Source organism: Panthera tigris, chromosome B3 (genome assembly GCF_018350195.1).
Source record: "Panthera tigris isolate Pti1 chromosome B3, P.tigris_Pti1_mat1.1, whole genome shotgun sequence".
Lineage (NCBI taxonomy): Eukaryota > Metazoa > Chordata > Mammalia > Carnivora > Felidae > Panthera > Panthera tigris.
In genome coordinates, this window is record NC_056665.1 from 21,465,967 (window position 1) to 21,492,955 (window position 26,989).

At 43.2% G+C, this 26,989-nt stretch overlaps 1 protein-coding gene and 1 pseudogene across 1 annotated transcript in view; both read right to left on the reverse strand.

Moving 5' to 3' along the window:
- The window catches only part of TRPM1 (transient receptor potential cation channel subfamily M member 1), a 95,170-nt gene that overhangs the window by 37,699 nt on the left and 30,482 nt on the right, over window positions 1-26,989 (reverse strand). The window contains exons 4-17 of the mRNA XM_042988262.1: window positions 26,410-26,605; window positions 24,936-25,149; window positions 24,162-24,286; window positions 23,108-23,279; window positions 21,091-21,265; window positions 20,532-20,655; window positions 19,447-19,519; window positions 18,445-18,545; window positions 9,928-10,101; window positions 8,527-8,661; window positions 8,261-8,311; window positions 5,055-5,195; window positions 4,103-4,132; window positions 2,037-2,329 (exon numbers count right to left, since the gene is read on the reverse strand). Coding sequence (XP_042844196.1) covers window positions 2,037-2,329; window positions 4,103-4,132; window positions 5,055-5,195; window positions 8,261-8,311; window positions 8,527-8,661; window positions 9,928-10,101; window positions 18,445-18,545; window positions 19,447-19,519; window positions 20,532-20,655; window positions 21,091-21,265; window positions 23,108-23,279; window positions 24,162-24,286; window positions 24,936-25,149; window positions 26,410-26,605 — 2,004 coding nt within the window. The remainder of the gene's footprint in view (window positions 1-2,036; window positions 2,330-4,102; window positions 4,133-5,054; window positions 5,196-8,260; window positions 8,312-8,526; window positions 8,662-9,927; window positions 10,102-18,444; window positions 18,546-19,446; window positions 19,520-20,531; window positions 20,656-21,090; window positions 21,266-23,107; window positions 23,280-24,161; window positions 24,287-24,935; window positions 25,150-26,409; window positions 26,606-26,989) is intronic.
- Window positions 2,710-2,820, reverse strand: LOC122240020 (annotated as a pseudogene).

The following is a 26,989-nucleotide window of genomic DNA, read 5'->3' on the forward strand; positions in this document are numbered from 1 at the left end:
TTGACCCCAAATGTGCCTCTCAGGCCTCAGGCACTCAGAGACGAGAAGACAAAGTTCTCTTCCCTCAAGTCTTCACAGAACAGGGATGCAGACAGAAAGGACAGCAAAGCTCTATGGCATTAGAGGTCAGAATAAGGACTACCCTTTGTGGAGGGTACAGGAAAGGGGACACCAGGAATACTGGCAGGTCTGGGTAAGGTCCCGTTTCTTCATCTAGGTGCTGGTCATCCTGGTGTGTTCTGTTTGTGAACAGTCATCAAGCCATACATTTGTACGTGTGCCTTTCCCTGCCTGTGTGCAATACTTCAATAACACAATGGTCACAAGAAAATTCAACGTTCCTAGGGCTATGATAGAGACAAGTTCTAGTTGTCATGGGGGCCTAGAGCAGTGAGGGCCTAGTGGTTGGAGGTGGAGGAGGGGGAAGTAATGGGAGCCAAGTTGGGGGAGAGGAGGAGAGGATGGCAAGTTGAATTATAAACATAAACTTCATTCCATTTTCTACATGGCCCTCATTCAAACATTCAATGACTGTTGTAAACATTCCCTGTACCTTCAACATTTTTCATGGAATGTGGTTAAGATGAAGTCCCAGAGTGATCGCCCCTCTCTGTTTTTGTTTCTTTATTTTCTGTAAGATTTTATTCCAGTTATGAGCTGAGGGATGTAGATAGGAGGAATTCTGTGTGGAGGAATGGCCTTGTCTGTTCCCTGAAGAGGAATGCTCTCTGGCCTTAGGTCCCACAGGCTGTGAGGTGACACATTACCATGACAATCCTCCAAGAAGCAGAGGGATGGTATTTACCAACCCACTGAGATGGGAACGTCTCCCATTTTTTAGATAGGCTTGAATTCCCAATGTTTAGAAGTCAACTAGTGACTTTAGAAATCATTGAGTCCAAAATAAAAGCAGTGTGCTTCAGAAAACAAAGATGCCGGATGTTGGCAGAGTTGCTTGGTTATGCCCCAAGCTCATGAGTCTATAAAGTTGTGCTGGAACTTCTGGTTTTTAGTTCTGCATGGTAGGGGCTTGGAAGTCACCATTCTGTGCTAACATGAAGCACAAAGTTAGACAAACCAAAAATCAACAACTCTTCTAAATTCATCAGAGAAGTGAGGTCACAGGGCAAACTGCTGCTCCCATAACTGTAGAGATAGACCAGCAGATATAGAGACTCATGACATACCAGAGCAGAAACCTCTGGAACCAGAGCTGGGGCAGGAAAACTCAAACTGTAACTGATAAATTGTTGGAGGCTCTGTGAGGACAAGTCTGAGACTTAATAACTCCAGGGGAGGGGCCCAGTCTTAGGGAAGTGTGCTCACATTTTTGTGAGTTTTACCTCCAAGAGCTCCACCAAGTTCTCACAGAGATGAGAGGGAAATCCCCTCATGCTGCCAGCACAGGGAGGGGAAAAGGAACCATTCTGAAATATGTTGGCGTACTCTGGTCTCCTTAACTAGGCCTGCCTGAAGGAGAAACAAGTTAGCCAGAGCCTACCCTATTGGGGTATTATTAGAGCCTAATGGCCTGTGGGAAGGGAGATGCCCACCTGCAGGCCCCTCAGGCTGTCCTGTCCCATCTAAGTTGGAGAAAAACTGAGAAGCACTTGGAAAGTATAAATAAAAAAACAAAACAGTGACAGTCTAGAAATACCACAGAGAGAAGAAAAAATATGAAATGATAGACAAAATGATTTATGAACAAGCTTTAAGGATAATTGTACTTGGGGTGCCTGGGTGGCTCGGTTGGTTAAGCGTCTGACGTCAGCTCAGGTCATGGGTTTGAGCCCCTTGTCAGGCTCTGGCTGGCAGCTCAGAACCTGGAGACTGCTTCGGATTCTGTGTCTCTCCCTCTCTTTGTCCCTCCCCCACTTGTGCTCTATCTCTCTCTCTCAAAAATAAACATTAAAAAAAAAATGAAAAAAAAAAGATAATTGTACCCAAGTGAAAAATACATTTGCCAACCCTCCCAAAGGGACAAGTACTCAGGACAATAGTTTTTCCTGGTTCTTAAATTCCCTTGAGACACTAACTTTGAATTGTTGTCCAAATCCTGGGAGATGTCATCAACCAGCTCGCTCTCAGAGGACTCGTGGGCCATGGACTTGTAGAGTTTACAGGCCACCAGGGCCTTGGCCATGCTCTCCTCGCCTCGCTGCCAGAGGAAGACCGCCATTTTCTGGCGTTTCATCAGCACGGCCCACACCATCAGCTCGTGGAAGGGGTACTGGAACCGACTCACAGCAGGGTCATCCACATCAATGTCGATCTCTTCCTCCTTCTTCTTCTTTTTCTTTTTCTTCCCTTTGGCTGGAGGCTCATCATCCTGAGGGGAGACAAGCACATTTTTCCTGGTTCTGCCTTAAGTGTGCAACAATGGATTTCAAGATTACTGGAAAAAGGAAAACCCCTTTGTCTGTGGTAATGAAGAGATTTCATAAGTACATTTGTGGTTGTCACTCAGTATATTAATTCTTCTGAAAAGATGTGCAGTGGTGCCAGGGTGGCTTCGTTGGTTAAGCATCTGACTCTTGATTTCAGCTCAGGTCATGATCTCACAGTTCATGGGTTTGAGGCCCACATCAGGCTCTGTGCTGACAGCAAGGAGCCTGCTTGGGATTCTCTCTCTCCCTCTCTCTCTGCCCCTCCCTAGATCTCTCTCTCTTAAAATAAATAAATAAACATTAAAAAATTTTTTAAACAAAAATTAATTAAATTAAAAATTAAAATTAAATTACCTAATTGCCAAGTTTGATCTGACAGCTAAATGTTAAGAACTGTTTCCACTTGATCTTAGCCAAAAGGCCGAGAAGCGATGAGAACTGTTTCCAATAAACTGAGAATACACGTTTATTTCAGCACTCATAGATCATTAACAAAACCCCACCAGACATTATTCCCCAATTCCTTTGAGATTTTCTATTTCAATAGATTTCAGGTATCAGAAATCATGTAGTCTACATATCAAGGAATAAAACTAGAAATAAACAACAGTAGGATAACAACAACAAAGACTGCATCTGTAAAAATTTAAATATACTTATGGATTTTAAATGCTGTTGGATTAAAGAGGAAATTATAAATGATTAGAAATAAATGGTAATCAAGTTTCTATTTACTCAAACCTTGAGATACCATGCAAACAATGTGCAGAGAAAAATTTATACCTTTCATGCATTTTTTAGAATAAAGGGAAGATTGAAAATGAGTGAACTTCACTTTCAAATGGAGTTAATAGAACAAAACAGTACTCTATAGAAAGTATATGGAAGGAATGAATAAAAATGAAGCAGATATTAATAAGAACAAAAGCAGAAAAAAGAAAGTTGCTTGATAAAGCAAAAATTCAAATATGTAGGTCAGTTTGGTTAAGAAAAAAAGAAAGAAGATATAAATTAAAAAAAAAATCAGGGGTTCCTGTGTGGCTTAGACGGTTAGGCATCCGACTTCAGCTTAGGTCATGATCTCACTGCATGTGAGTTCAAGCCCCATGTTGGGCTCTGTACTGACAGCTAGGAGCCTGGAGCCTGTTGCAGATTCTGTCTCCATTTCTCTGCCCCATCCATGCTCACACTCTGTCTATCTCTCTCTCAAATATAAATAATAAAACACAAAGTTTTTTTTTAAATAAAAAATAATAAAAAAATTAAAAAAATAAAAATGCTATTATACTGTTTTCCTTCTTTGACTTCTTGATGTGACGTAATATACTAAAAAATTCACTAACATTAAATTATACTTGCATTCTTAGAAGATTTTAATGACTTGTTTAGAATTTTTAAAATATGCCACTGAATTTCTTGAGCTATTATTTATGATTGTGTGGGGCTCTTTTGTTTCTTTACTCTGTTTCCTTTTGAAATTATGGTTTTGATAACTCTATAAAATGAATTAAGTAGTTTTTAACCTTTTTTTGGGGAATGTCTATTATCCTATTTTATGATTTGACTACACCATCTAAATAAATGTTGGTGTGTAGGGTGGTGGATTGATCCATTGAAAAAAAAAAACCTCAATTTTATTTTAAACAAATGCAACACAAAGAAGCCTACATATATTTGAGAAAGATATAAAATCGATGAAAACAAATCTTACTTACTTCCATTCCTAGAAGTTTAAGAGCTTTAGGCTGCATAATAGAAGAGGAAAATTTAATCAGATAACTAATATTAGTAGCAGTAACGTTAGTAGTACGTTAGCAGTGTGGTTAGAAGGGGACATAATCCTAGGTTAAAAAGTACTTTGTATCATTAACAATTAAGAATAATACTCAAGGAAAAGAAACCCTTTAGTATGGAAACTGCTTCTGACAGCCAAAGTCAGTTAAGGAGAAAGATGTGCAGACAATACATGGCCCGTATTCCAGGTAGAACCAGAGAATTTCACTAATAGAAATGCAGACATAGAGCTTAAAAGCTCTACATGGGGGGCGGCAGGGCGAGGCGAGAGGAGGGCTTCATGGAAGATTTAACATTTGAGTTGGGCTTGTGAATGTGTGGAATTTTGATTAGAGGAAAGACATGGCCAGTACAGTAGTACAATTTGATTTTGGTGGAGGTTTGTGGTCCCCCTGCCAACCCCCATGACAGCGTGGGACAGCTCTCAGACGGTCAGAGAGCCTTGGATGCTATGATAATGAGCTTGGTGGTGATTTCTCAGGTGGTGGGGAACACTGGAAATATTTGAGCAGGGAGTGCACGGTCACGCCCCTTGCTTTGGAAGATGAAGGTTGCTATAAGGGTAGGATGGATTGGAGAGGGCAGAGACAAGGGGTCCCGGGAAGAAGGCTGTTGTAGATAAAGGACAGAGGGCAGACGTAATTGATGGGCCGAGGGCCTGCCTTGCTAAGGGGGTAAAGGCTCCAGGTGAAACTGGGGCATCTCTAGGGACTGTGCATACACACACCTGAATTGCTAAAGGAAGAGGGGCAGGTGTGCTTGGGGATGAGGTAATGAACTTGGCTTTGAACAGGCTGTTCTATTGCAAAGGACAGCAAGGGACCACATGTGACTCTAGGAACCACAGAACACCACACGTTCACTTAGTTCTACCCTCTTAGGTCCAAATAAGTTGTTGTAAAGGGTCCGAAAGCTCTTCCGAGTGTAGTTGCAGCGGTAAGCCCCGCCCATGAGGTACTCCAGCACAAGACCTATGTCAATGAGGCTGATGTGGTAATCTGGTGGCAGGTTGCCCTGGAAGAAAAGAAGCTGTGTGTCAGGCCCTGCAAGGATGCACTCCATGTGTGGTCTGCATCACACACCCCTGGTTTAAGTGGCCTTCTCTGGCCCAAACTTGGGTGTTGATGTGAGGAATGGGGCATTAAACAATATTCAGTCTATTACCATATGACTGAGGGAGAAAAAGGATAAAGCTTTCCCAGTGAGAAGAATTAGAAAGCCATGAGGCTGCAGGGTAGAGCCCTAGGCTTGTCCATGGGCTGGTTCAAAATGGCCTGCAGTGTGCACGTGCAGACGTAGGGGAGATACGGTGCAGCTGGTGTGGGACCTCCTTTGTGAGAGCAGATGAGCTGTGTTGAGAAGGAGCTTTGATAGCTGCTTGCAGGGGAGCAGCTGGCTTCAGGGGCCTGGAATCCAGATTTCATGGTGAAGGAGGAAGTGGCCCACGTGACCCGAAGGAGGCCTCGTGGGGAGGCAGCAGAAAGACAGAGTATCCCTGGGGCTGGAAATTTCTTGGAGAAAGCTCCACACAGTGCCTTGTGACTTTCTGGGGGACTCCTCACATTTCGGTAAGAACACATGCCCCATCGGTGCTTGGATGGCTCTCTTAGTTAAATGTCCAACTCTTGATTTTGGCTCAGGTCATGATCTCACAGTTCTGGGACTTCAAGCCCCACTTGGGGCTCTGTGCTGACAGTGAGGAGCCTGTTTGGGATACTCTTTCTCCTTCTCTTTCTGCCCCTCTTCTGCTCACTCCCTTTCTCTCTCAAAATAAATAAATAAACTTAAAAAAAAAAAGAACATAAGCACTACAAAAGCATCTGGTGTGTGTGGGAGTCGGTGAAGGGGCAGACTGTTGCAACAAAATACAACGGGGTGTGTTGAGACCAGCTTGGCCAGTCATTCATATCCTTGGACAGCTGACTCATCTAGGAGGCAGAGATGACCAGTCAATTATAAGGACTTTTTTTTTTTTTTTTTTTTGCTATGCACCATATGCTGCTTGTTTAATTTCACATGACTGAAGTGATGGTGGGAACCTGGGTTCATTGCATGGAAATTACACATCCCAAATGTCCTCCCTTTATTTATTTAAAAAAAATATTTATTTATTTACTTATTTGGAAACAGAGTGAGTGGAGGAGGGGCAGAAAGAGAGGGAGAGAGAGAATCCCAAGCAGTCTCCATGTCCAGTGAGGAGACTGATGTGGGGCTCAATCACATGAACTGTGAGATCCTGACCTGAGCTGAAATCAAGAGTTGGATGCTTAACCGACTGAGCCACCCAAGTGCCCCCCAAATGTCCTCCCTTTACATTAGAACTAGCCACACTTACCAAATACTTCACTCGGGCATTAATGAGTTTGTTCAGCCCCTATCCTGATCCTTCACCTCATTCAGGACTCCATATGCAGAGATAAAGAGATATAGCCCTGCCCTCGGGGAGCTCAATGTTTTGGAGGAGGTGGCAAAGGTACAGACAGTGAGTTTGGCCCTGAACTCTTGAACTCTGCCTGGATGGGAGGGTGGGAGGGTAGGCAATGTCTTCCTGCAGAAGGCACACCCCAGGTAGCTAGGAGCAGGTGGAGAAGAAACTTTGGGGGACAAGAGGAAGGGCACAACAGACATGAGCAAGAGAGCCTGGCATGTGTACCCTGTGGTGGGGATGTGAGGGGAGAGAGTAGGGGATGTTGATGGAACTAGGCCCAGTGGAGTATAAGTTTCTTAGAAGGACCTTAAACTTCATGAGACTTTGGAGGATTTTAAGTCGGGGAGTCCTGTGACTGGGATGATCAGGGGGCGTGGGGCTAGAGGTGGGAAGATGACTGTTGAAGCCATTTAGGTGAGAAATGTTTGGGTCTGAACTTGGGTAGCTGTGGCTTTTGAATGTTTATATCCTAATCTAAGAATTCCAGGAAATCGGATTCCTTATGGGCGAAGTAAGGGCGCTGGTCCGTCTTGGTTCCTGGATACATTGATCCTGTGCTGATCCAATGAGTGTCTATAGAAGCTGAATTACTATATTATTAGGAGACATTTGTGCAAAGGATGGCCAGACTATCTGGGACTCTGACTGAAAACTCTATTTCTCTCATTTGAGTTATTTTTTCTTGCTCAGAGTATGAATACATGTTCCACACTTGGCAAGCCAGGGACTGCATCCTAGCAAAATGAATCACTCACACATTAACCCAATCTAATCCTCTAGCCTGTGGCGACGTGACACAACAATGAATGAACGAGCTCCTACAAGAACACAGACTGTAAGTAGTCAGCAGCAGTGGAAAGGGGTGAAAACATCTATCACTCACTAATGAGGGAATAGTCCACGGAACGCATACAATGACATGAGGCACGTTCCTTCTGGAGACTGGCTCAGTGAAGGGAGTGAGCCCCAGATCTTAAAAGTAGATACAGAACATGGGGTTCCACTGGAAGATGGAGGCTCAGGCCAGTGGTAAGATGGCACCTCCCTGGCTGTTGCCCAGGGCCTTGGTAATGGTGCCAAGGTGCCATAATCAGTCATTCAACATGAGCCTGGCATGTGTAGGGATGAACGTGAAAATGATAATTTTTTTTTTAGTTTTAACTCTTTTTTTAAAATTTTATTTATTTAAATTCAAGTTAGTTGGCATACAGTGTAGTATTTGTTTCAGGAGCAGAGCCCAGTTATTCATCACTTCCATACAACACCTGGTGCTCTTCCCAACAAGTACCCTCCTTAATGCCCATCCCACCACCTCCCCTGCAGCGGCCCTCAGTTTGTTCTCTGTATTTAAGAGTCTCTCATGGTTTGCCTCCCTCTCAGTTTTTATCTTATTTTTCCTTCCCTTCCCCTGTGTTCATCTGTTGTATTTCTGAAATTCCACATATGCATGAAATCATATGATATTTGTCTTTCTCTGATTTATTTCGCTTAGCATAATACACTCTAGTAAACTCTTTTATGGAGAAAGGAATTCATTCTTTCTTATGCCTCTAATAATATGACAACACACTTTAGAAATTTAAAAAATTGCTTTATAAAATGTCTTATTGAAAGATGCCAATAGGTAAGAATTATAAAATGGCAGACTGACCTTTTTTACATCCCTCACCAGCAAATGAAGCGTGTTTGGTGGACCCAGCCTCTGAAAAGAGAAGCATTCAGTCATATTAAGTATGTTTTTCTCTTGAACTCTCAGAGCTAAATCCTACCCTACTCCATAGAATTAATGTCCCAGCTGAAACCAGCGTTCCAGTGATCTCGTGTTCATCTAAGAGCATTTATGCAAAATATGCACCGGTAATAAACATATTCAAACAGCTAGCTCCCCTCTGCCCTCCCCCCTTCTAGAACACTTACTGTGTTGTAAAGCTCTTCCAGCCTCGGAATGGTGAGAAAGTGCTGCATGTTCACTCCGTTTTCAATCAAGAGCTTCACGAAGTCGACCCGATCTAAGACTAAAGCATCCAGCATGGCTTGCTCCAGAGCATTCACCTGTGCAAACCAACACCAGGGACCCTGTGAGTGGCTTCTCAGAGGGGTGCCAGGCAAGAGGCAGACGGGAAGCATCTGGGAAAGTGCATTCTGACCCCCCCCAGACCCTCGAGCAAGTTGAACCTGGTTCTCTTTGCTCTTTGTCTTGAGTAAACATGCCCCACCTCCCATCGTTTTTCTCAATTTGGCCCCTACCTGTCCTGTCAAAGTATCAAAGCTTGATAAAAGGAGAAAAGTAGATGCTTCTCTCCTTTAAAAAAAATTTTTTTAAAATTTATTCTTGAGAGAGAGAGACAGAGACAGAGACAGAGTGCAAGTGGGGGAGAGGCAGAGAGAGGGAGACACAGAATCTGAAGCAGGCACCAGGCTCTGAGCTGTCAGCACAGAGCCTGACATGGGGCTTGAACCCATGAACTGTGAGATCATGACCTGAGCTGAAGTCTGCCACTTAAATCACTGAGCCACCTAGGTGCCCCTATTCTCTTTTCTTTTAATATAAAGATGGGAAAGAAACACCACATAAGCTGTAGCATTCTTTCTTATAAGTACTATAATCAGTACTTGAATCTCCAAGCTCCGGACTTGGTAAACAATGTTTTGAGGCGGTCGGTTGTAATATTTTATATGCTATTATCATCGTTTGTGCCTCTGTCCTTCAGCACTCAGTATAATGCGAAGACTTCTGGAGACAGCAGTGGGGGAGAGTTTGTGTTCTTGACTGAGGATAACCATGTGGTAGCTGGATGGAACTTGTGGACTCACAGCATGCCACCAGGGTTAGTGGCTGTGATAATGCCAGTCACATGTCGCCGCAGAAGCTCAGCACCCTCCTTACCTGTGTCCTCAGAGCAGCAAGGCCAGGAATACTGTGCAGCGTGTGGCTCAGACTCCCAGCCCAGACAAGTGCTGTTACCTGCACATCTCAACCACAGGCTCCTTCTTCTGTTCCCTGAACTGTGTTTATTTCATGATAATTGGTTTGTTTCCCATATTTTCAGGCATGAAGCATCTATGTGTGCATCAGGCAGAAAGAGCCACTGGTGGGCAACCTCTCTGAGTAGCTTCATTCTCCCACAAAGCCAGAATGTCTGGTGTTTGTGAAGCTTGCTGTTGCCTTTTGAAATATTGGCACTATCCTGTGGATGCTCTGCCACTGCCTCCCGGGACTCAGGGCCCAGGTGGGGCTGAAGCAAAGACAACTGCCCCTTCCCCTGGAGAAAAAGGGTGACCGACTCGTGATCTTGGGAAAGAGGGGTGAAGACATACCCAGTTCAGCAGCTCAATCTTCCGGGGGTCAGTTTCTTCCTCCACCTCCTCTTTCACTTTCCCCTTCTTCTTGCCTTTTCCTTTCCCTCTTCCCCCCTTGGTGGTTGCTGTAGGTGGCTTCTTTTCCTTCTCCGTCACTTTGTTATCGGTGGGGGGCGCCAGGCTTCCCAGGGGCTGCAGTCCACAGCAAACAGAGTTGGGGAACAGTGTTAAAGCTGTCCCTTGTCCCAAGTCAGGTGCACGGATCCCCCTCACCTCTGCGTGCACACGTGTGTGTACATGCACATGTAAGCACACCCACGCACAAACATGCACACACATACACACACATGCACACACAATCATTGCAGGCCTACTGCCTATTGGAGGAAGCCCTGATACTACGAACCACTGCTACTTGTGTGCTTAAAGTGGCTGATATTTTGATTGATGTGTTTTTGCCCAAAGGAAGGGATGCTGAGAGGCACCAAAGGGGAGGTGCAGATAGTTGCTAATGCAGAAAGGAGAAAATGATCGTGAAGGGGTCAGAGACAAAGTACACCCTGTAAACCTGAGGATGCCTGTTGGATAGAATCATGACTGAGCTTATTGGTGGCTTGAGAAGGCCTGCTGGGTGTTACCGAGATGCACCCATGTGGTGACAGACTGAATGCATTGAGGGAAGAATGTGTTCCACTCAGAGAACAGGAGGCAGTGCAGAAGTGGGGCCTGGCTACTGGGCCTGTCTTCCAGTCACATGGAGAGCCTGGGGGTATATGGCCCTGGTGCAGACACAGTGATACCAACGTTGAGACAAAGTTGACCCCTCCAGTTACTATCTTGCCAAGTCCTATCTTGCCGGACTTGCCCTGTCCTCTGGCCAAACTCTTCTGGTGAACTGTCTGCATGCACAGTGTCCATCCCTCCCTTCCCGCACCCTGCTCCATGTATTCCATGCTGCTTCTTCCCATCTGTCCATGGTTCTGGCTGTGGCAGGGGCTGAGTGTTTTGGTACCACCTCATGGGCATTTCCCAGTCCGTCTCATGCTGGGCTCTTAACGCATCTGACTCTGCTGCCTGCTTCCCCCTCAAGCCTCTTCCTGCTTCTCTGGTAATGCACGCTCTGGTTTTCCTATCTGGCCACCGCTTCTCAGCACTGGCTATAAATGTTGAGGCTCCTTGGGGCTCTATCCACAGCCCCTTCCTTCCTTCTTTACTCTCCTTCAGCAACTGTATTGAGGCCCATACTGCCAGTCCCCATGTGTTTGCAATTGACTTGTCGTTTCTAGGTTCGGTCCATGTCTCTCCCTAGAGTTCCTATTCCCAACTTGGCACCTCCATTTGGATATCTCAAAGGCTTTTACAGCTCATGATGTCCAAAACCACACTCAAAACCACTCCCTCCAACCTTTCCTCTTCCAGTGTCCCTGAACTCAGTAGCAAGCCAGAGAACGGGGGGAGATTGCTGACATCTCGCTGCCTGCACTGCCCTCTTCCACGATTAATCTGTCTTGAGGCACATCATGTTTAATGCTAAATATTGCTTTACTATGTCCAATTCTTATTTCTCCTCTGCCTCTGCTCTAGCCCCAGGTGATGTCTCTCCCCTGAATTACTTCAATAACCTTTTAACAGGATTCCTCCTACCTGCCATTGTACCCACCCAACACATTTTCTATGTTAAATCCAGAATGATCCTAAATATGTAAATAAAACCATGTAACTCTCCTGCTTAAAACACTTAAGTGGGACGGGGTAGAGATTTCATTGAGGGCACCATGAGAGTTTGTGTGGTCTGGTCAACGCAGAGATATGGATGAAAGAGTGGCCTGGCTGACTCCTCATGTAGACAAGACAATTATAATCCTCATGAAAACTTGACACAGCATTCAACAACTGGTGCTGGGAAAACTGGATATTCACCTGCAAAAGAAGGAAGTTGGACCCTCATCTAACATCATGTACAAAATTTAACCCAAAATGGATCAAAAACCTAAATGTAAAAGCTAAAACAATAAAACTTGTGGAAGAAAACCTAGGTCAAAGATTCATGACATTGGATTTGGCAATGGCTTCTTGAACATGTCACCAAAAATCATAAGCAACAAAGGAAAAAATAGGCAATTGGGACTTCATCAAAGATTAAAAACTTGTGCATCAAAAGAGTATCAACAGATTCAAGGCATGACATTGGATTTGGCAATGACTTCTTGGATATGTCACCAAAGCACAGGCAACAAAAGAAAAAATAGGCAAATGGGACTTCATCAAAAATTAAAAACTTGTGCATCAAAAGACAGTATCAACAGAGTAAAGGCAACACACTTAATGAAGAAAATATTTGCAAATCACATATCTGATGAGATTAATATCCAGAATTTATCGAGTATTCCTAAAGCTCAAGCTCAACAACAACAAAAACCAAACTGATTCAAAAACAAGCAAAGAACTTGAATAAGCATTTCTCAAAATAAGATCTGCAAATGTCCAAGTACATGCAAAGATGCTCAACATCATTAATCATTAAAGAAATGCAAATCAAAACCACAATGAGGTGACCCATATCAAAAACAAGTGTTGGCAGGAATGTGGAGAAATTGGAACCCTCATGCACTGTTGGAGGAAATGTAAAATGGTGCGGCTGCCGTGGAAATGTTTGGCAGCCCCTCAAAAAATTAAAAATAGAATTACCTTATGATCCAGCAATTCTATTTTGGGGTATATATCCCAAAGAATTGAAAACATGGTCTCAAGTAGGTATTTGTATACCCATATTCATAGCAGCATTACTCAAAATAGCCAAAAGGTGGAAGCAACCCAAGTGTCCATTGATGGATGAACGGATAAGAAAATGTGGTCTATGCATACAACAGAATATGATTAAGCCTTAAAAGGGAAGGAAATTCTAATATATGCCACACAGAAATGAACCTTGAGTACATTATGCTAAGTGAAATAAGCCAATTAAAGGATACATACAGTATGGTTTCACTTGTATGACGTATTTAAGTGGTCAAATTCATAGTGACAGAAAGTAACATGGGAGTGCCAGGGGCTGGGGGAAGTAGGAAATGGGGAGTTATTGTTTCACAGGTATGGAATTTTAGTTTTATAAGATGAAGAGTCTTATGGATGGATGATGGTGATGGTTGCACTACAATGTGAATGTACTTAGATCAATTGAACTATACTCTTAAAAATGTTTAAGATGGTAAATTTATTTATTTATTCATTTATATTTTTAAAGTTTATTTATTTTGAGAGAGAGAGGCAGAGAGAGAAGGAGAGAGAGAATCCCAAGGAGGTTCTGCACTGTCAGCTCGGAGCCAGCTGTGGGGATCTAATTCACGAAATCATGACCTGGGCCAAAATCAAGAGTCAATTGCTTAACTGACTGACCCACCCAGGCATCCTGGTAAATTTTACTCAAATGACTTTTACCACAACAACAAAATTGGGGGTGGGGCATCTGGGTGGTTCAGTTGGTTAAGTGTCCAACTCTTGGCTGTGACTTAGGCATGATTTCATGGTTTCGTGAGTTCAGTCTCCACGTTGGGCTCCATCCTGCTTGGGATTCTCTGTGTCCCTTTCTCTCTGCCCTTCTCCCACTCATGCTCTGTCTCTCTCAAAATAAATAAATAAAACTTTTAAAAAATTGGGGGGAAAAAAGCAAAAACAAGATGATACAGCAGTTGAGGAAACAAAAGGGGAAAGACCTGATGGAAGAGCAAAAATTGCCAGCCATCTTATCATGAAGAGCTTCAAGCAGCCCTATGGAGCATTCATGTGGGGAGAAACTGAGGCCAACAACCAACTTGCCAACTATTTAGTGAGCCAACCTGAAGTGGATCATCCGGCCCCAGTCAAGCCTTCAAATGACTGCAGCCCAAGCATATGGCTTAAGGATAATCTCATGGGAGTGCCTGAGCCTGAACTGCCCAGCTGAACCACACCCAAATTCCTGACCCACACTGTGTGAGATAATATTTATTGTTGCTCAGGAAAAGAAAAGTACTTAAGTGGTTCCCCTAGCTCTCAGACCCAGCCTTCTGTCCTATACCAGGTCTGCAGTGCTCATAATGCACAGCTCCTGGTTGGCTTGCAACCTCCTCCTGAGTCACTCCCTTGTCAGCATTCTAGCCACACTGGCCTTTTTTTCTTCTTCAGTAAGTTATTTGAAAATGTCCAGTTCTTTCTTACTTCAGGCTCCTTACATGCTCTTCTCTCTGGATGGAAGGTGCTTTCCCTTCAGTCTTCACCAGCCAGCATCTATTCACCTATTTGGTCTTAGCATTAATTCCACTTTTTCAGCAAGGTCTTCCCTGGTGTCTCAATAAAAAGTAGCCCTCCTATTCCCCACATTCTGTCTCATGGAAATGTACATTTTTCCTTCTTAACAATTATTACAATTTACAATTCAATATTTATTCATCTGATTATCTGTTTCTTGTCTGCCTCATTTTCCCTGCCCACCCTGTCACACCATGTCCACACCAACACTACACAGAGAGTTCTAGAAGGGCTGTGAAAGGTCTGTTTTATTCACCCCTCTGTCCTTAGAACCTATCATAGGAAGTGGTTGACCAACATTTGTTAAGTAAATGAATGAGTAAAAATAGGGATTTTTTAAAAAAATGGTTTGGTTCAAGAAAGCCAAAGAAGAGATTATTTCCACCATTTGCTGCTGCTGAGTGAATGAGAAGGAGTAGAATCCCTCCTCTTCTTTTTTAACGTCCGTCTTTGTCATTGAAGAGAATTAAAGATGGAGTAGATATGGTCAGGCATCATAAGAATATTCCTAGATGCTCAAACGACTCACCCATTCTTCCTTCAAGGATCACACTTTAGGATTCTAAGAGGGTGGTTGGTAATGTTACAGTGGTAGCTTTTAGCCAGGGCCACTAGAGCCCTTTACTCTGAAGAGGGGCTTCAGGGGCTGCCTGGGGAAAGGTGGCCAATGGGGTGGGCTCAGCTCTTATTTGCTTTATGTGTTGCTGCTCTACTCAAGATGCCATGTGTAGAAAGGGCTCTTTCGATTAAAATACCTTGGAGACAACTATTCTGGAGGAATCACAAATAATAAGAGAGGTGTGACAGGCTGGAGAGAGGGTTGGTACTTTAGCATTTGAGTCGGCTGAAAGGAAAACGAGATGGTAAGTATATTGGGTGACATAATTGAAATTTAAAAATTTTGATAAGCTGACATAATGGACTGAATCTAGCAAGGTGACGTGTAACAAGGAAGATGTCTTACACCTGGGTCCATCTGGGCCCCAGAACAGCTAACCTCAGAACAGAAAGATGTGGTTTATCAGGTGTAAGCATGACAAAACCCTTGGGAATTGCTGCAGATGAAAACTTAATATGAGTGAAAGATTATATTTGTTGTAGTGCTAGGTGTGTAGATCCAGCTTAAGGCAGATGACAATCCTGTTTGGGGCTGCACAAGATGTTAACTTGTGGGCACTGCTCTTTTAGAAGGATAAGGGATGGCATGGACCACATCTGGAGAGAGGAAATTCCTATTTGCAACCTCAAATATGGATTAAACAATCACTTGCTGGGGATAATGTTCATAATACTCCTTTATTATCCTTATAATGTCCATGGAGTCTGTAGTGATGTTTTCTCTTTCGTTCCTGATATTAGTATTCTTAGCCTAGTTAGAGGCTTATTAATTTCATTGATCTTTCCAAAGATTTAGATTTTGGTTTCTGTTGATTTTCTCCATTGTTTTCCTGTTTTCAATATTATTATTTTTTTAATTTTTAAAAAATATTTATTTTTGAGAGAGAAAGACAGAGTGTGAACCAAGAAGGGGCAGAAAAAGAGAGGGAGACACAGAATCTGAAGCAGGCTCCAGGCTCTGAGCTGTCAGCACAGAGCCCGACACGGGGCTCAAACCCACGAACCGTGAGATCATGACCTGAGCCAAAGTCTGGCGCTTAACTGACTGAGCCACCCAGGCACCCCTGTTTTCAATGTTATTGATTCGTGCTTTAATTTTTATTCTAATATATGCATTCAATGCTAGAAATTTCCCTCTAAGCACTGCTTTTGCTGTATCCCACAAATTTTAAGTTGTATTTTCATTTTCATTTGGTTGAAAATATTTTAAAATTTCTCTTGAGATTTCTTTGATCTACATGCTGTTTAGAAGTGTCATGAGTAAACTTGGGAAAAATTGTTTAACCTCTTGGGATATCAATTTATTTTTCCAAACTATAAAATGAGGGCAATCAGATCTATTTCAGAGTTGTGAAGGCTGGTCCAGTAATGCTCATGTATGTGAACACATGGGGTAAAACACAGTGTGTGACCGAAATATCAGGCATTGTTACCAATTTCTTTGAATTTAAGGTTCTAGTTCATGGTTTTGCCAAAGGATAAGCCCTTGTCCACAGATGGAAGCCAAATAAATGGTTCTCATCATAAAAAATATGCAGATATTTCTTTCTGTTTCAGAAATCTCAGTGAAACTGGCCAAGGTTTATAGATTTTTGGTCTTTAAAATGGGCAGTGGTCTAGATGTCCCCAAACCTTGCTCTTACATGCTCAGGTGAAGTTTAGCCTATTCCCTTAAAAAATTGTTAGTCCAAGTTTTTATGACTCAATATAAATAAATTACTTTGTTATATGTATATATCAAACACTACTACCTCTCTCTGTGTTGTTATTGTTGGTTTAAAGTTTATTTATTTTGAGAGAGAGAGAGAGAGAGAGCTAGGAAAGGCAGGAGAGAGTGAGAGAGAATCCCAAGAAGGCTCCACACTGTCAGCTTAGACACCTACGTGGGGCTCGAACACCTACGTGGGGCTCATGACCTGAGCCAAAACCAAGAGTCAGACACTTAACCAACTGAGCCACCCAGGTGCCTCAGTTTTTGTTATGTTTTTAACAAGACCCTTTAACAAAGAGTTTTTTGGGGACAGTTTTTATTTTTGTACTTAATAAAAAAAATAGAAGAATATTGACTAATAAAATATAACCAATCAGACCTAGGATTGATTTATTGTGTAGTAATTATCAAATACTCCCTACCACAAGTTCTCTATTATGTCAAGAATTCTAGAAAGACTATAGATTCACAGCACATAGTTAATCATGTGCTTCAACCATTAAAGGAAACTTTTGGAGACCATATACTGCATTATGGCGAGACTGAGAAGGATTTTAGTTCCAGGTTGCAGTCTTGATCACATGTCTCCTGCTTGCCCTTCCTCCTCATGGAAATGATAACAGAAGACTATGATAAAGAAAAATCTATTTCAAGGAGAAGAGGCAGACAAGAGCTATTAACAAATTTGTGGAAATACTTAACGGGTAGTTAAAACCATGAAGGAGTAAACCAGGAGTAATGTGAAGGTAGCAGTAGAAGTAGGACCAGATTTTCAGAGAATGAGAGCTAATGATGGGTAGAAAGCATGGTGATCAGTGGAAGGACTGTCTACAGGACAGGAGGCCATTCATCCCCCATCCCCTCTTGTGTGCCCTGCCAACACCCCCTTGGGCAGGTGCAGAGTAACTGCATTCCTGGGCTTCACCCGCAGGCAGAAACCGGAAGAATGGTCGCTAAATCATTGGAAGGACTTGTATAGAGAGGTCCAGAGCCTCACTAGTCTGTTCCAATCTGCACATGGCAAAGTAGAGCTGTTTAATGGCAAAGTAAGCTTCCTATGATTAATTGGTCCCATCCCTCATTTGGAAATGGGGATGGAGAAGCCAGGATCTGCAACAGAAAAAGACAAAGTGGACAAATGGGAGCAACTGACCAGGGAGAAAAATAGAGATAATTTAGGGAACAGAAGAGGACTTTAAAACATCCAATTTGTATCCTCAGGTATGGCATTCATGAGATGAAAACAGGCTGGCGTGAAAATGGAACCATCAGGAAATAAGAAAGCCTAGAGGTGATTACCACACATGTTCATTCTGCACACACACACACCTACCACTCACACACACAGCTGTATCACACCCACAAACATCCTGTCACACGTTAATCATTATTATACACACACAGATACCACAGATATATACCACACACACACTAAACCATACACAGGCATCACACACCACACCACACACATAACACACACCACACACATGCTACACACAGACACATACATACCACACCCCCAAAGACCCCCCCACCCTAAAATTCTCTAGGCCTCCAGGGTACCATGGAACATAATTTAAAAAGACGATGCTCTCAATGCAACTGTTGTATTTAATTTTAATGGGCTATTTTCTTTCTTCTTTTTCTTTAAAAGGGTAAACCCCACTTCACCAGCAAAGATAAAATATTTAGTGGTTATTTCTTCAAGAGTACTGTTTTGAATCTATAATTAGTACTAGTGGCTCTTCTTTCTGGTTCTTGGAAGTTAAATAGCAACATTTAATGACCCTAATGCATTTAACGTTGGATCATCAGAAACCCCAGATAATTTCTTGAGATCTGTGTAATGAGGGAGAACATACTAATATATCATCTATACAAGGTCATGCTAGTATGAGATGAAAAACACTTAGTTTCACCGGCCAGTGGGGCCCAAAGACAAAGATCTGGCTTCGTGCTATGTCGACGCGGTTCCAAGCCAGTGCCAAGCTCAGCTGGTCCGGGGCTGATGCATTTGTCCCTGGAAAGGCAAGAAACAAGGCTTTTCTCACTCCATGCCTGGATTGCTCCAGTTAGGCAGGTGCTGGGAGGTGAGCACGGGCTTCCCTGGGCTGGCTCACGCCAGCCTGGAACTAAGCACTCCTGCCTTTTCTCTTGTCCCCGAGTGACTACTCAGGCCCCAAAGCTAAGAACTCCATATTCTCAAAGAGCTGCCTGGGAGGAGGTTGGAGGCCACCTCTTTCCATGTCTGCTTGGCTTGGTGTCCCTGAAGGGATAGAGGAGGAATCTGGTGATTCCAGGACCCTCATCTGCAGGAGGGCAGAAGCCCTGGGACTGCCTTAACATCAGCCCTTTCAGGCCAAAGGTGGGCACAGGCCAAGAGCACCAGCCCCCAGCCGTGGGGAGACCAGCACAGCACTCCCAGGCACTTGGTCCGATGGTGACACTCTCCTCTCTCATCCCTGCCCTCTCATTGTCCTAGAGTAGCCAAGAGGCAGAGAAGAAATGTGTGTCCTAGAGTGACCCTGTGAGTGGCCAGGTCATAGCCTATCATTAGGAGCAGGATGGGGAAATTGAACAAATCATTGCAGTGATGGCAAATGAAAAACCACCCATGTTCCCCCTCTATGAGGAAACCCTTAATGAACTAGTTATGAATAGAAACTGGTCTGACTTCCGCCCACATGGTCCATTGGCACCCGCAGAAAATACCCCTTCCCAAGACACCCATTGTGAGCTTTGTTGTTCTGCCATGGCTTCACAGTGAGATAACTCCAGGCAGCCTGACTGGCTCTGGATTCGATCACCAGTAGACATTGTTCCTGGCAGGAGAAGAGGGAGTGTGGTTTCTTGGCCATGAGCAAAGCCCTGGCCTAGGCCAGCACTGAGAGGCCAGGAGTCACTGTTTCCTGAGAGCTCACCTTTCAACAAGGCCGTTAAAATTGCCATCTCGATGTCTTGCTGACCCTCAGAACCCATTCTAAACACGGTGACCTGAAAACAAGTTAATCATGAAAAGACCAGGTAAAGCAAAGTTGAAACTAAAAGGGAGAATTGGATTTTTTTTTTTAAAGGACCATAGAGACTGACATGCGATTCAATGATTCTGGAAGTGGAATGATTTTAAGCCAGGTGTCTTTCATTTCCACAAGTGATAACTTTGATTGTCCTGACTCTGAGTCTTTGCCTGGATACCTATTTTATTATTTACCCAATCTACTCCACTACTCTCAAGAGGAAAGAGCCCATTCAGTATCTACATACTCCAATATCTAAATTGCTACCAAGTTGACAAAATAATTTCTACTCAGAAAACTGCTACAGTTGTAGGAAATTTGTAGATTTAGAATTAAAAAAAATTTTTTTAAACATTTATTCATTTTTGAGAGACAGAGCATGAGTGGGGGAGGGGCAGAGAGGGAGAGGGAGACACAGAATCTGAAGCAGGCTCCAGGCTCTGAGCTGTCAGCACAGAGCCCGATGCAGGGCTTGAACCTATGAACCATGAGACCATGACCTCAGCTGAAGTTGGATGCTCAACCAACTGAGCCAACCAGGCATCCCTCTAGATTTAAAATTTTGAAGGGGCTACCTTATGTGTGTATTCCTTACAAGCATAATTAGGGAGGCAAGGAGTGGGAAATAATTACTGTATTTGGAGAGTGAAGTGATAGAATTTTGTAAGTGCACCTAAAAGGGTGTGTCTGTCGCTCCTCATGGCTTTACGTATGATTAATATCATAAACCTCAGAACTGGTGCAAAGTAGCATGGTGTCACCTAACATGTGCTAAGCTCTGAAAGCACTTTGGTCCCTTCCCTGTGCATGCTTAGTCTGTTTCTATCACGTGGGCATAACAGCCAATTTGGTAGGGATTTGTAAACTGCCCCTTGGAAAAGTCTGAAACTAAAATATGAACAAGTCCATCATGCACATATGGGCAGAATTAGAAAGGAAACATAATTCTCTCTGTGGAGCTGGTTTGGAAATAAACTCAAGACACTTACGAGTTCTTTCTTTTTCATGCACTCCATTATAATTGCAAACAGCTGATGAGATTGTGTCTTGTTGTAATTAAATGTTTTCTGAATGGTAACTAGAAGCTGATCCTTGAGGGATTCATTTATTATCCTGTTCAAAGGAAATGCAAAAGAGAAGGAAACAATATGAGTTAAATCTGTACATGAATAAATCAGACAACTCTATGTCCGTCTGGTGTCTTTGATTTGAAACTTTACCATTGGAGGGTATCCCAGGCTAGGAGACAAAAAGGGACCACAGTCAAAAACTGCATTCACACGTGTCCTGAATTCCAGGCTGGTTGAAAACCTTATAAGGGAAAATGAAGTTGGAAGAGAGTATATTCCCCCAGAGAAAGAATTCTGTAAGAAACATCATGCTCTTGACAGCTCCCTCACATGCTGACCTCAGAAAATGGGAGAGATCTAGTAAATCTTCATTATTTAGCATTTTTGGAATGGCTAAATGTATCACTTAGGGTTTTCTTCTTGGCCTAACAAGAAGGCAGTTAAAAACCCACCCTTTGTAACATGTCAGAAATCCTACCCTCCTTCTTCACAGTACTTGTGTGCAAAAGACAGAATGTCCGAGGCTCGCCCACTGCCATCACAAATCACCACGGGGACTGGAGGGTCTTCTCGGAGATATTCCAAGACAATGGAAACCACGTTAGGGCCTCCTTCCACCACCAGGCCCACGACAGGCACACCCTGTCCCAGCCCTGCAACGTAAAACACATTTATCATACACACCAACGACATGGCACAAATTACCTGAGAGGGCAACTTGGACCACCATTATTAACCCATCAGTTAGTAACTTATTCCCTGAGTCCTCCCTCTGTCTCCATCAGATAGTAGGAATCTTTGGGAATGTGGTAGGGACAGGCTAACTTCTGGAGGCAGAACAAGCAGGGTGAACTCTGAGAAGCAGGAGGAAGCAGGAGGAGTCCAAGAATCTGAGATTCTGGAGAGGGAGGACAGTGGGAGTGGAAGAGCCACAGAGACAAACTTGTCTACTTGACAATTTTACCCCAGATTGGCCAGGACAAATTATATTCTAAGCGTGTTTCCCAGGCGTCCATTAGTTGTGATGGGAGTTACTTGATCAACATTAACAAATGGCAAGTAGGAGAAATGTCCTTGGTCTCATAGTTCTGAAGGCCTTCAGATAAAATCTGCTAGCATACATTAGGAGGAAATCTAAACATTTCAAGTGGCCGAATTTGGAGTTTCTGGTTTGCTTCCATGATGCATTTCTATAGTCAGGAACTCTAAAAAATTTTGAACAACTTTCTCTTCTCCTACCAAGATAATCTCAGTGAAGTTCATTTCAGCGAATATGCACGGAGGGTCTGCTTTGTGCCAGGTCCCGGCCAACAGATACCGGAAAAAACAGGTAAAGATGAGGCGGACCCTGCCTTTGAGATTTCCAAGCCAAGCAAGGCTTGACATTCTAAATCTTCAGGAATCTGGTGGCCAAATCGATTCATTTTCTAGAAACAGGGCAAAATTGGTTCTTCTTGGTATAGGCTGGATTCCCCGAAGCTCCAAGCTGTGAGAGGTGACGACTGAGCACCCCTTTGCTGTCCCTGCCTCACTCAGAGCCCTAGGCAAAGGATGACAAAGGGAAGCCCACAAGTCACATGGCCAGATGAAGTTGGGCAGTGTGAAAAGTTATGAGTCCAAGACAATTAAAAATGTGAGAACAAAAAAACCAGTCACCAAGTAGTTTATCCACAGTCCCCTTTGCAGGCAACCATTCTAACCACTTGCGCTCACAGGTCCTTAATTGGGCTTGACAATGACCATTTCCAGGCTTAGACTGGCTTTCACAAAAACCTTACCAGGGATGGTGAAAACAAAATAGTCTTTAAAATATTTTAATAATATTTTGGCAATAAGTATTGCCAGAGTGGGAGCACATTTCAAGAGATAACAAGTTATTTTCATCCTAACCAGTCATTATCATTTCATCTGGTTGTGGTTTGTTCCTTTCTCTTGAGCTTGACCTCACCACCCACCCCCTGGAGGCAGCCCTGCTGTAGGGCTGTGCCACCAGCACAGGTGGGGCCATGGGGAGCAGATGTTTCCTGTGGCTGTCTCCACAAGTCTCCCCATCCAGCCCACCTTAGTCTGGGTGAGAGACCCAGAGCTACAGAGATATTTAATTTAATGATCAACTAACACTTAGTTGACAGGAGAAATCCTACTATGTCTTTGAGTGAGGAACTTTCTTTGTGTTCAAACATTACAAAAATAACTACAGTAATTACACTGGGCAACATGATGGGCAATGCTGTCACCATGACAACTGCTATAGGGCTGTTTCTCACATGGCCCCTCCCTGTAAACCTGGGGCAGAGTATCACCACACAGCTCAGCAAGTGTGATTTGGTACCTGGCCAGACTAAGGGCTCTAGACGAGTCTGTTGATCTGTTGTTCTGTGGATCTGATGAGAATCAAAGTGGAAACTCTAAACACACTTGGGAAGTTTCCATTTAAGCCTGGGTTTCATGGCAGGGGTGGCAGCCCAGCACCCATGGGCTTTGCCAGAACTTACTTGTGTTAATTTTCTGCAGAGAGATGTGCTTCTCCAGCTGCCTCCGCAGCTTCACCTCGGCACCGTATTTGCCCAGGGTGCCATTGTCGGCCAGGATGAAGTGAGTGTGTGAGTTGTTGAGCAAAGAGAGCTTGCTTAGGGGGTTGGACATAGTCTGGTACACTCTCGTTACCTGGCAAAATGCACAACATAGATCAGCGCTGCAGAACGTAGACATTAAGACTACCAGGGGAAGCAGGCAGTATACATACGTATGTAGTGGCAACTTCATCTAACTGTGCACTTAAACCTACTCTTGCTTCCCTGTCCTCTCTCTGTTGAAAATTTCTGTTTGCAAATTTCTATATTAAATTAGAAAAAACAAATAAATCATTTTAGATAATGACAACCCAGCAATCACACTTCTGGGCATTTACTGTAGAGAAATGAAAACTGACAGTAACACAAAATCCTGTACATGAACATTTATGGTTACTTCATTTGTGATAGCCAAACTGGAAACAACTCAGATGCGCTTCAACAGATACACAGGTAAACAAACTGTGGTATACACCCATACTGTGGAAAACCACTCAGAAATAAGAGGGAACGAACCATTGATACACACGACAACCTGGATGGATCTCTAGGAATGTGGAATAAAACAACAACAATAAAAAAAAAATCACAAAACAGCAGTCTTCAAGGTTACATAGTGCATGATCCCATTTATAGAACATTCTTGAAATAATAACATTATAGAGATAAGGGGAAGATTAGTGGCTGCCAGAGGTTAAAGAGATGGTAGAGGTCAGAGAGAATTAGGCATGGATATTAAAGGACAACATGAGTGATGCTAATGGTGATGGAAATACTCTGTATCTTGACTGTATTGATATGAATATCCTGGTTGTGATACTATACCACATTTGGCAACATGTTACCATTGGGAAAAGGAGGAAGGACATATGGGACCTCTCTTTATTATTCTTACAACTGCAAGGGAATCCACAGTTATCTCAATATAAAGACTTTGATTTGAAAAATTGCCAATATCTGGGGAGAAAACACTTACATCCTTTCCAACCAGGTCTTCCTTGTTTTCCACGATGCCCCACGGAGCAATTCCTATAGCACAAACCCGACCTCTGGATTTGGAGGAGTGGTCTTTTAAGGCATCCCCTACGTGGCTGATAACACCTACAAATAGCCATGGATCATATTTTTAGGCCCTTTCCTCCCATCATACCATTACTTATGAACTTTAGGGACCCCTTCTCTGAACCACTCCATTCCCTATGGAATAGGGTTGAAGCATAATGATCTTCATCATTAAAAGAAAGTACATTAGAAGTCTGAGCTCATGATAACTGGTCACCCTGCATTAGCTCCTAGAAAAGGGAAAACAAAAACCAAAAACCAAAGCAATGGTACAGGGATTTCCTTTACAAATTTCTAAGACCTAAAGATGGAAGTGAGTGGGGCTCCTTGGCTACATTCAGCCAAAGTCAAGAGTCAGACTGCTTGGCATGGCCCTAACCCTTCCCTTCCTCTGTTTCCTCTCCCATAGGATGGCAAAAAGGATTGTCAAGGGCCTCAGTGAGAACAAGGCTTGTACAGGACTCAGTTCGAGGAATGGCACATCGTGGGTGCTGGAAATGTTGACCATTGTCACTAAAATATAAAAATAAAAAAATAAGCTACTGGACAAAGATTTCACTTCTGTCATAAATATTGTCAGGTTGCAATATGTTTTGTTTTTTTGATCTTAATTATTCAACAACTCTTTGGGAACTATAATGAGTTCTGGGTTTGTATGTTTACAGGAAGGGGAGGGGCCTGCTCTTACCGGTACTGACGCCCCCAGTGAAAATCCAGGCCCCAGTGGTCATGGCGGCTTTGATCAGACCTTTTCCAAAGACCTGTTTCAGCTTGGGTTGCATCTCAAAGTTCTGGAGGCCTCCATGCACAGATATTAAGAGCTTGGGGAGTTCCAGCTGCCAGTCTTTAACCATGAGATGAAGCAGCGAATCTGGCTTGGTGTCATAGGATACACGGATATACTGCAAAAGAGTATGTGTTGCTCGTACCTGTTCTTGGTTTTCCTCTTGTATCACAGGGGAACAGGGTTACTGTTCGTGTCCAACCACTTTTGGTTTTGGCTTTCTGTCCTTCTGTGTGCGTCTGTGGCTAAGTGAGGGAAAGGAACTTTGGAAGAGTTGCCAGATTTAGCAAATAAAAATATAGGACACCCAGTTAAATTTGAATTTTATGTGAACATTGAAAAATGTTTTATCGTAAGTATGACCTATGCAATATTTGGCACATGCTTATACTAAAAAATTATCTGTTGTTTATCTGAAATCCAAATACAGCTGGGTGTCCTGTGTTTTACCTGGCAATCCTCAATCTTGAGAAAATCAATTCCAAAGGGGCCCAGCTAGAACTATGTCTCCAGAGGTTAGACAGGGCATTGTTGAGGGAGTGCTCACTGGCCACATTGTGTTGGTGCTGACAATGGGGATCCTGGGTTAATCTCTGGATTTGACCATTTCCCAAGGTGAAGAAGAAATTAATGGTCAGATGCCTTTGCCGCTATGAACAGCCTCTTTGTGTCCATGCCGATATGTAGGGTGCCATTCCAGAAGACTCTGTTGTGCTATTTGGAACGCAACTGAATTTTATTTGTACAATGACATTGGGCCAGTGGAATAAAATGAAATTGCAAAAACGATCTGACTGGACATGTGGGAGTATTATTCAGAATTAGCTGAAAGGGATCACAGTGCTGACGCCTCCCTTCTCTGGCAGGGCTCATCTGAAAGGCAGAGGGCACTCCCTGTTTACGTGAAAATGTGAAAGACCTTAGTCTTCTTGGGCCAGCTGAATGCAGGCCCAGGGAGGCTGTGGATGAACTTCAGAGGGAAATATTTCCAGACACTCCTAACCCATTCAAGGGGGAGTGGAAGGTTCACAGTTATAAAAAACAAAAGCAAACCCCAAACAACCTCAAAAAACAAATAGCGTAATTTCTCACTCATCACTCAGTGATGAGTATGGTTGCATGATTTGTAGATTCACAATTCTGGTATGAACTTAGTGACACTACGTGCTCTTTATAAGATTGCTCAGTTTCGAAATCTCATGGCTAAAAAGTTGAGTGTGCAGTTATATTTCTTCCCTTTACAATGAAATATCTAGGAAGACTGAGTCACACCCTGAAAGAAGATCCAGGTGTCTGCAGTCTGGGGAGCTGGGAGACTGGGCCTCTGATAGAGACTGTGAGCTTACACAGTGGCATCCCTTTTTAAAGCCTGTCTTACCATGGCTTTATTGGAGTATCCACCACCCTGGAATTCAAGAGTTCCATAGGAATCTGTTGGGTAGCTCTGGGTGTGTTTGCTGACAGACCATTTTTCGGGCTGAGTCTCCACCTGTTTATTTTCCTCTTCATTTTTGCTAGATGTTACACTTGGCAGAGGGGGGATATGCTGGTTGGTAAGCTGGCCACAACAACACCTGAAAACAAGGACAAAACAGTCTTTCCATAACATTTTCCTCCTTAAGAGGAGTTAAACTCAACAGGAGGGTAGCACCTGAACAGGGGCAGACTAACACTTTCCTTATATGGCTCTGTTAAGGATAGAAATGTCCCTTATGATGGCCTTTTCCAGATAATCAACTTATATCTATTTACATACCAGTCCATTTAAAGCACATTGGATAGTTGTCCTTCTGTACTGCATATATTTTAACTCTTTTTTGATGTCTTGAAAACATCAACATGGGCATCAATTATCAAACATGCTGTGACAAAGTGTAATCATGTCCTCCTGATACAGACAGAATTGATCTTCCAGGAATTTTCAAATTGTTGAATTCTTCTGTTGCTTAATAAAACAT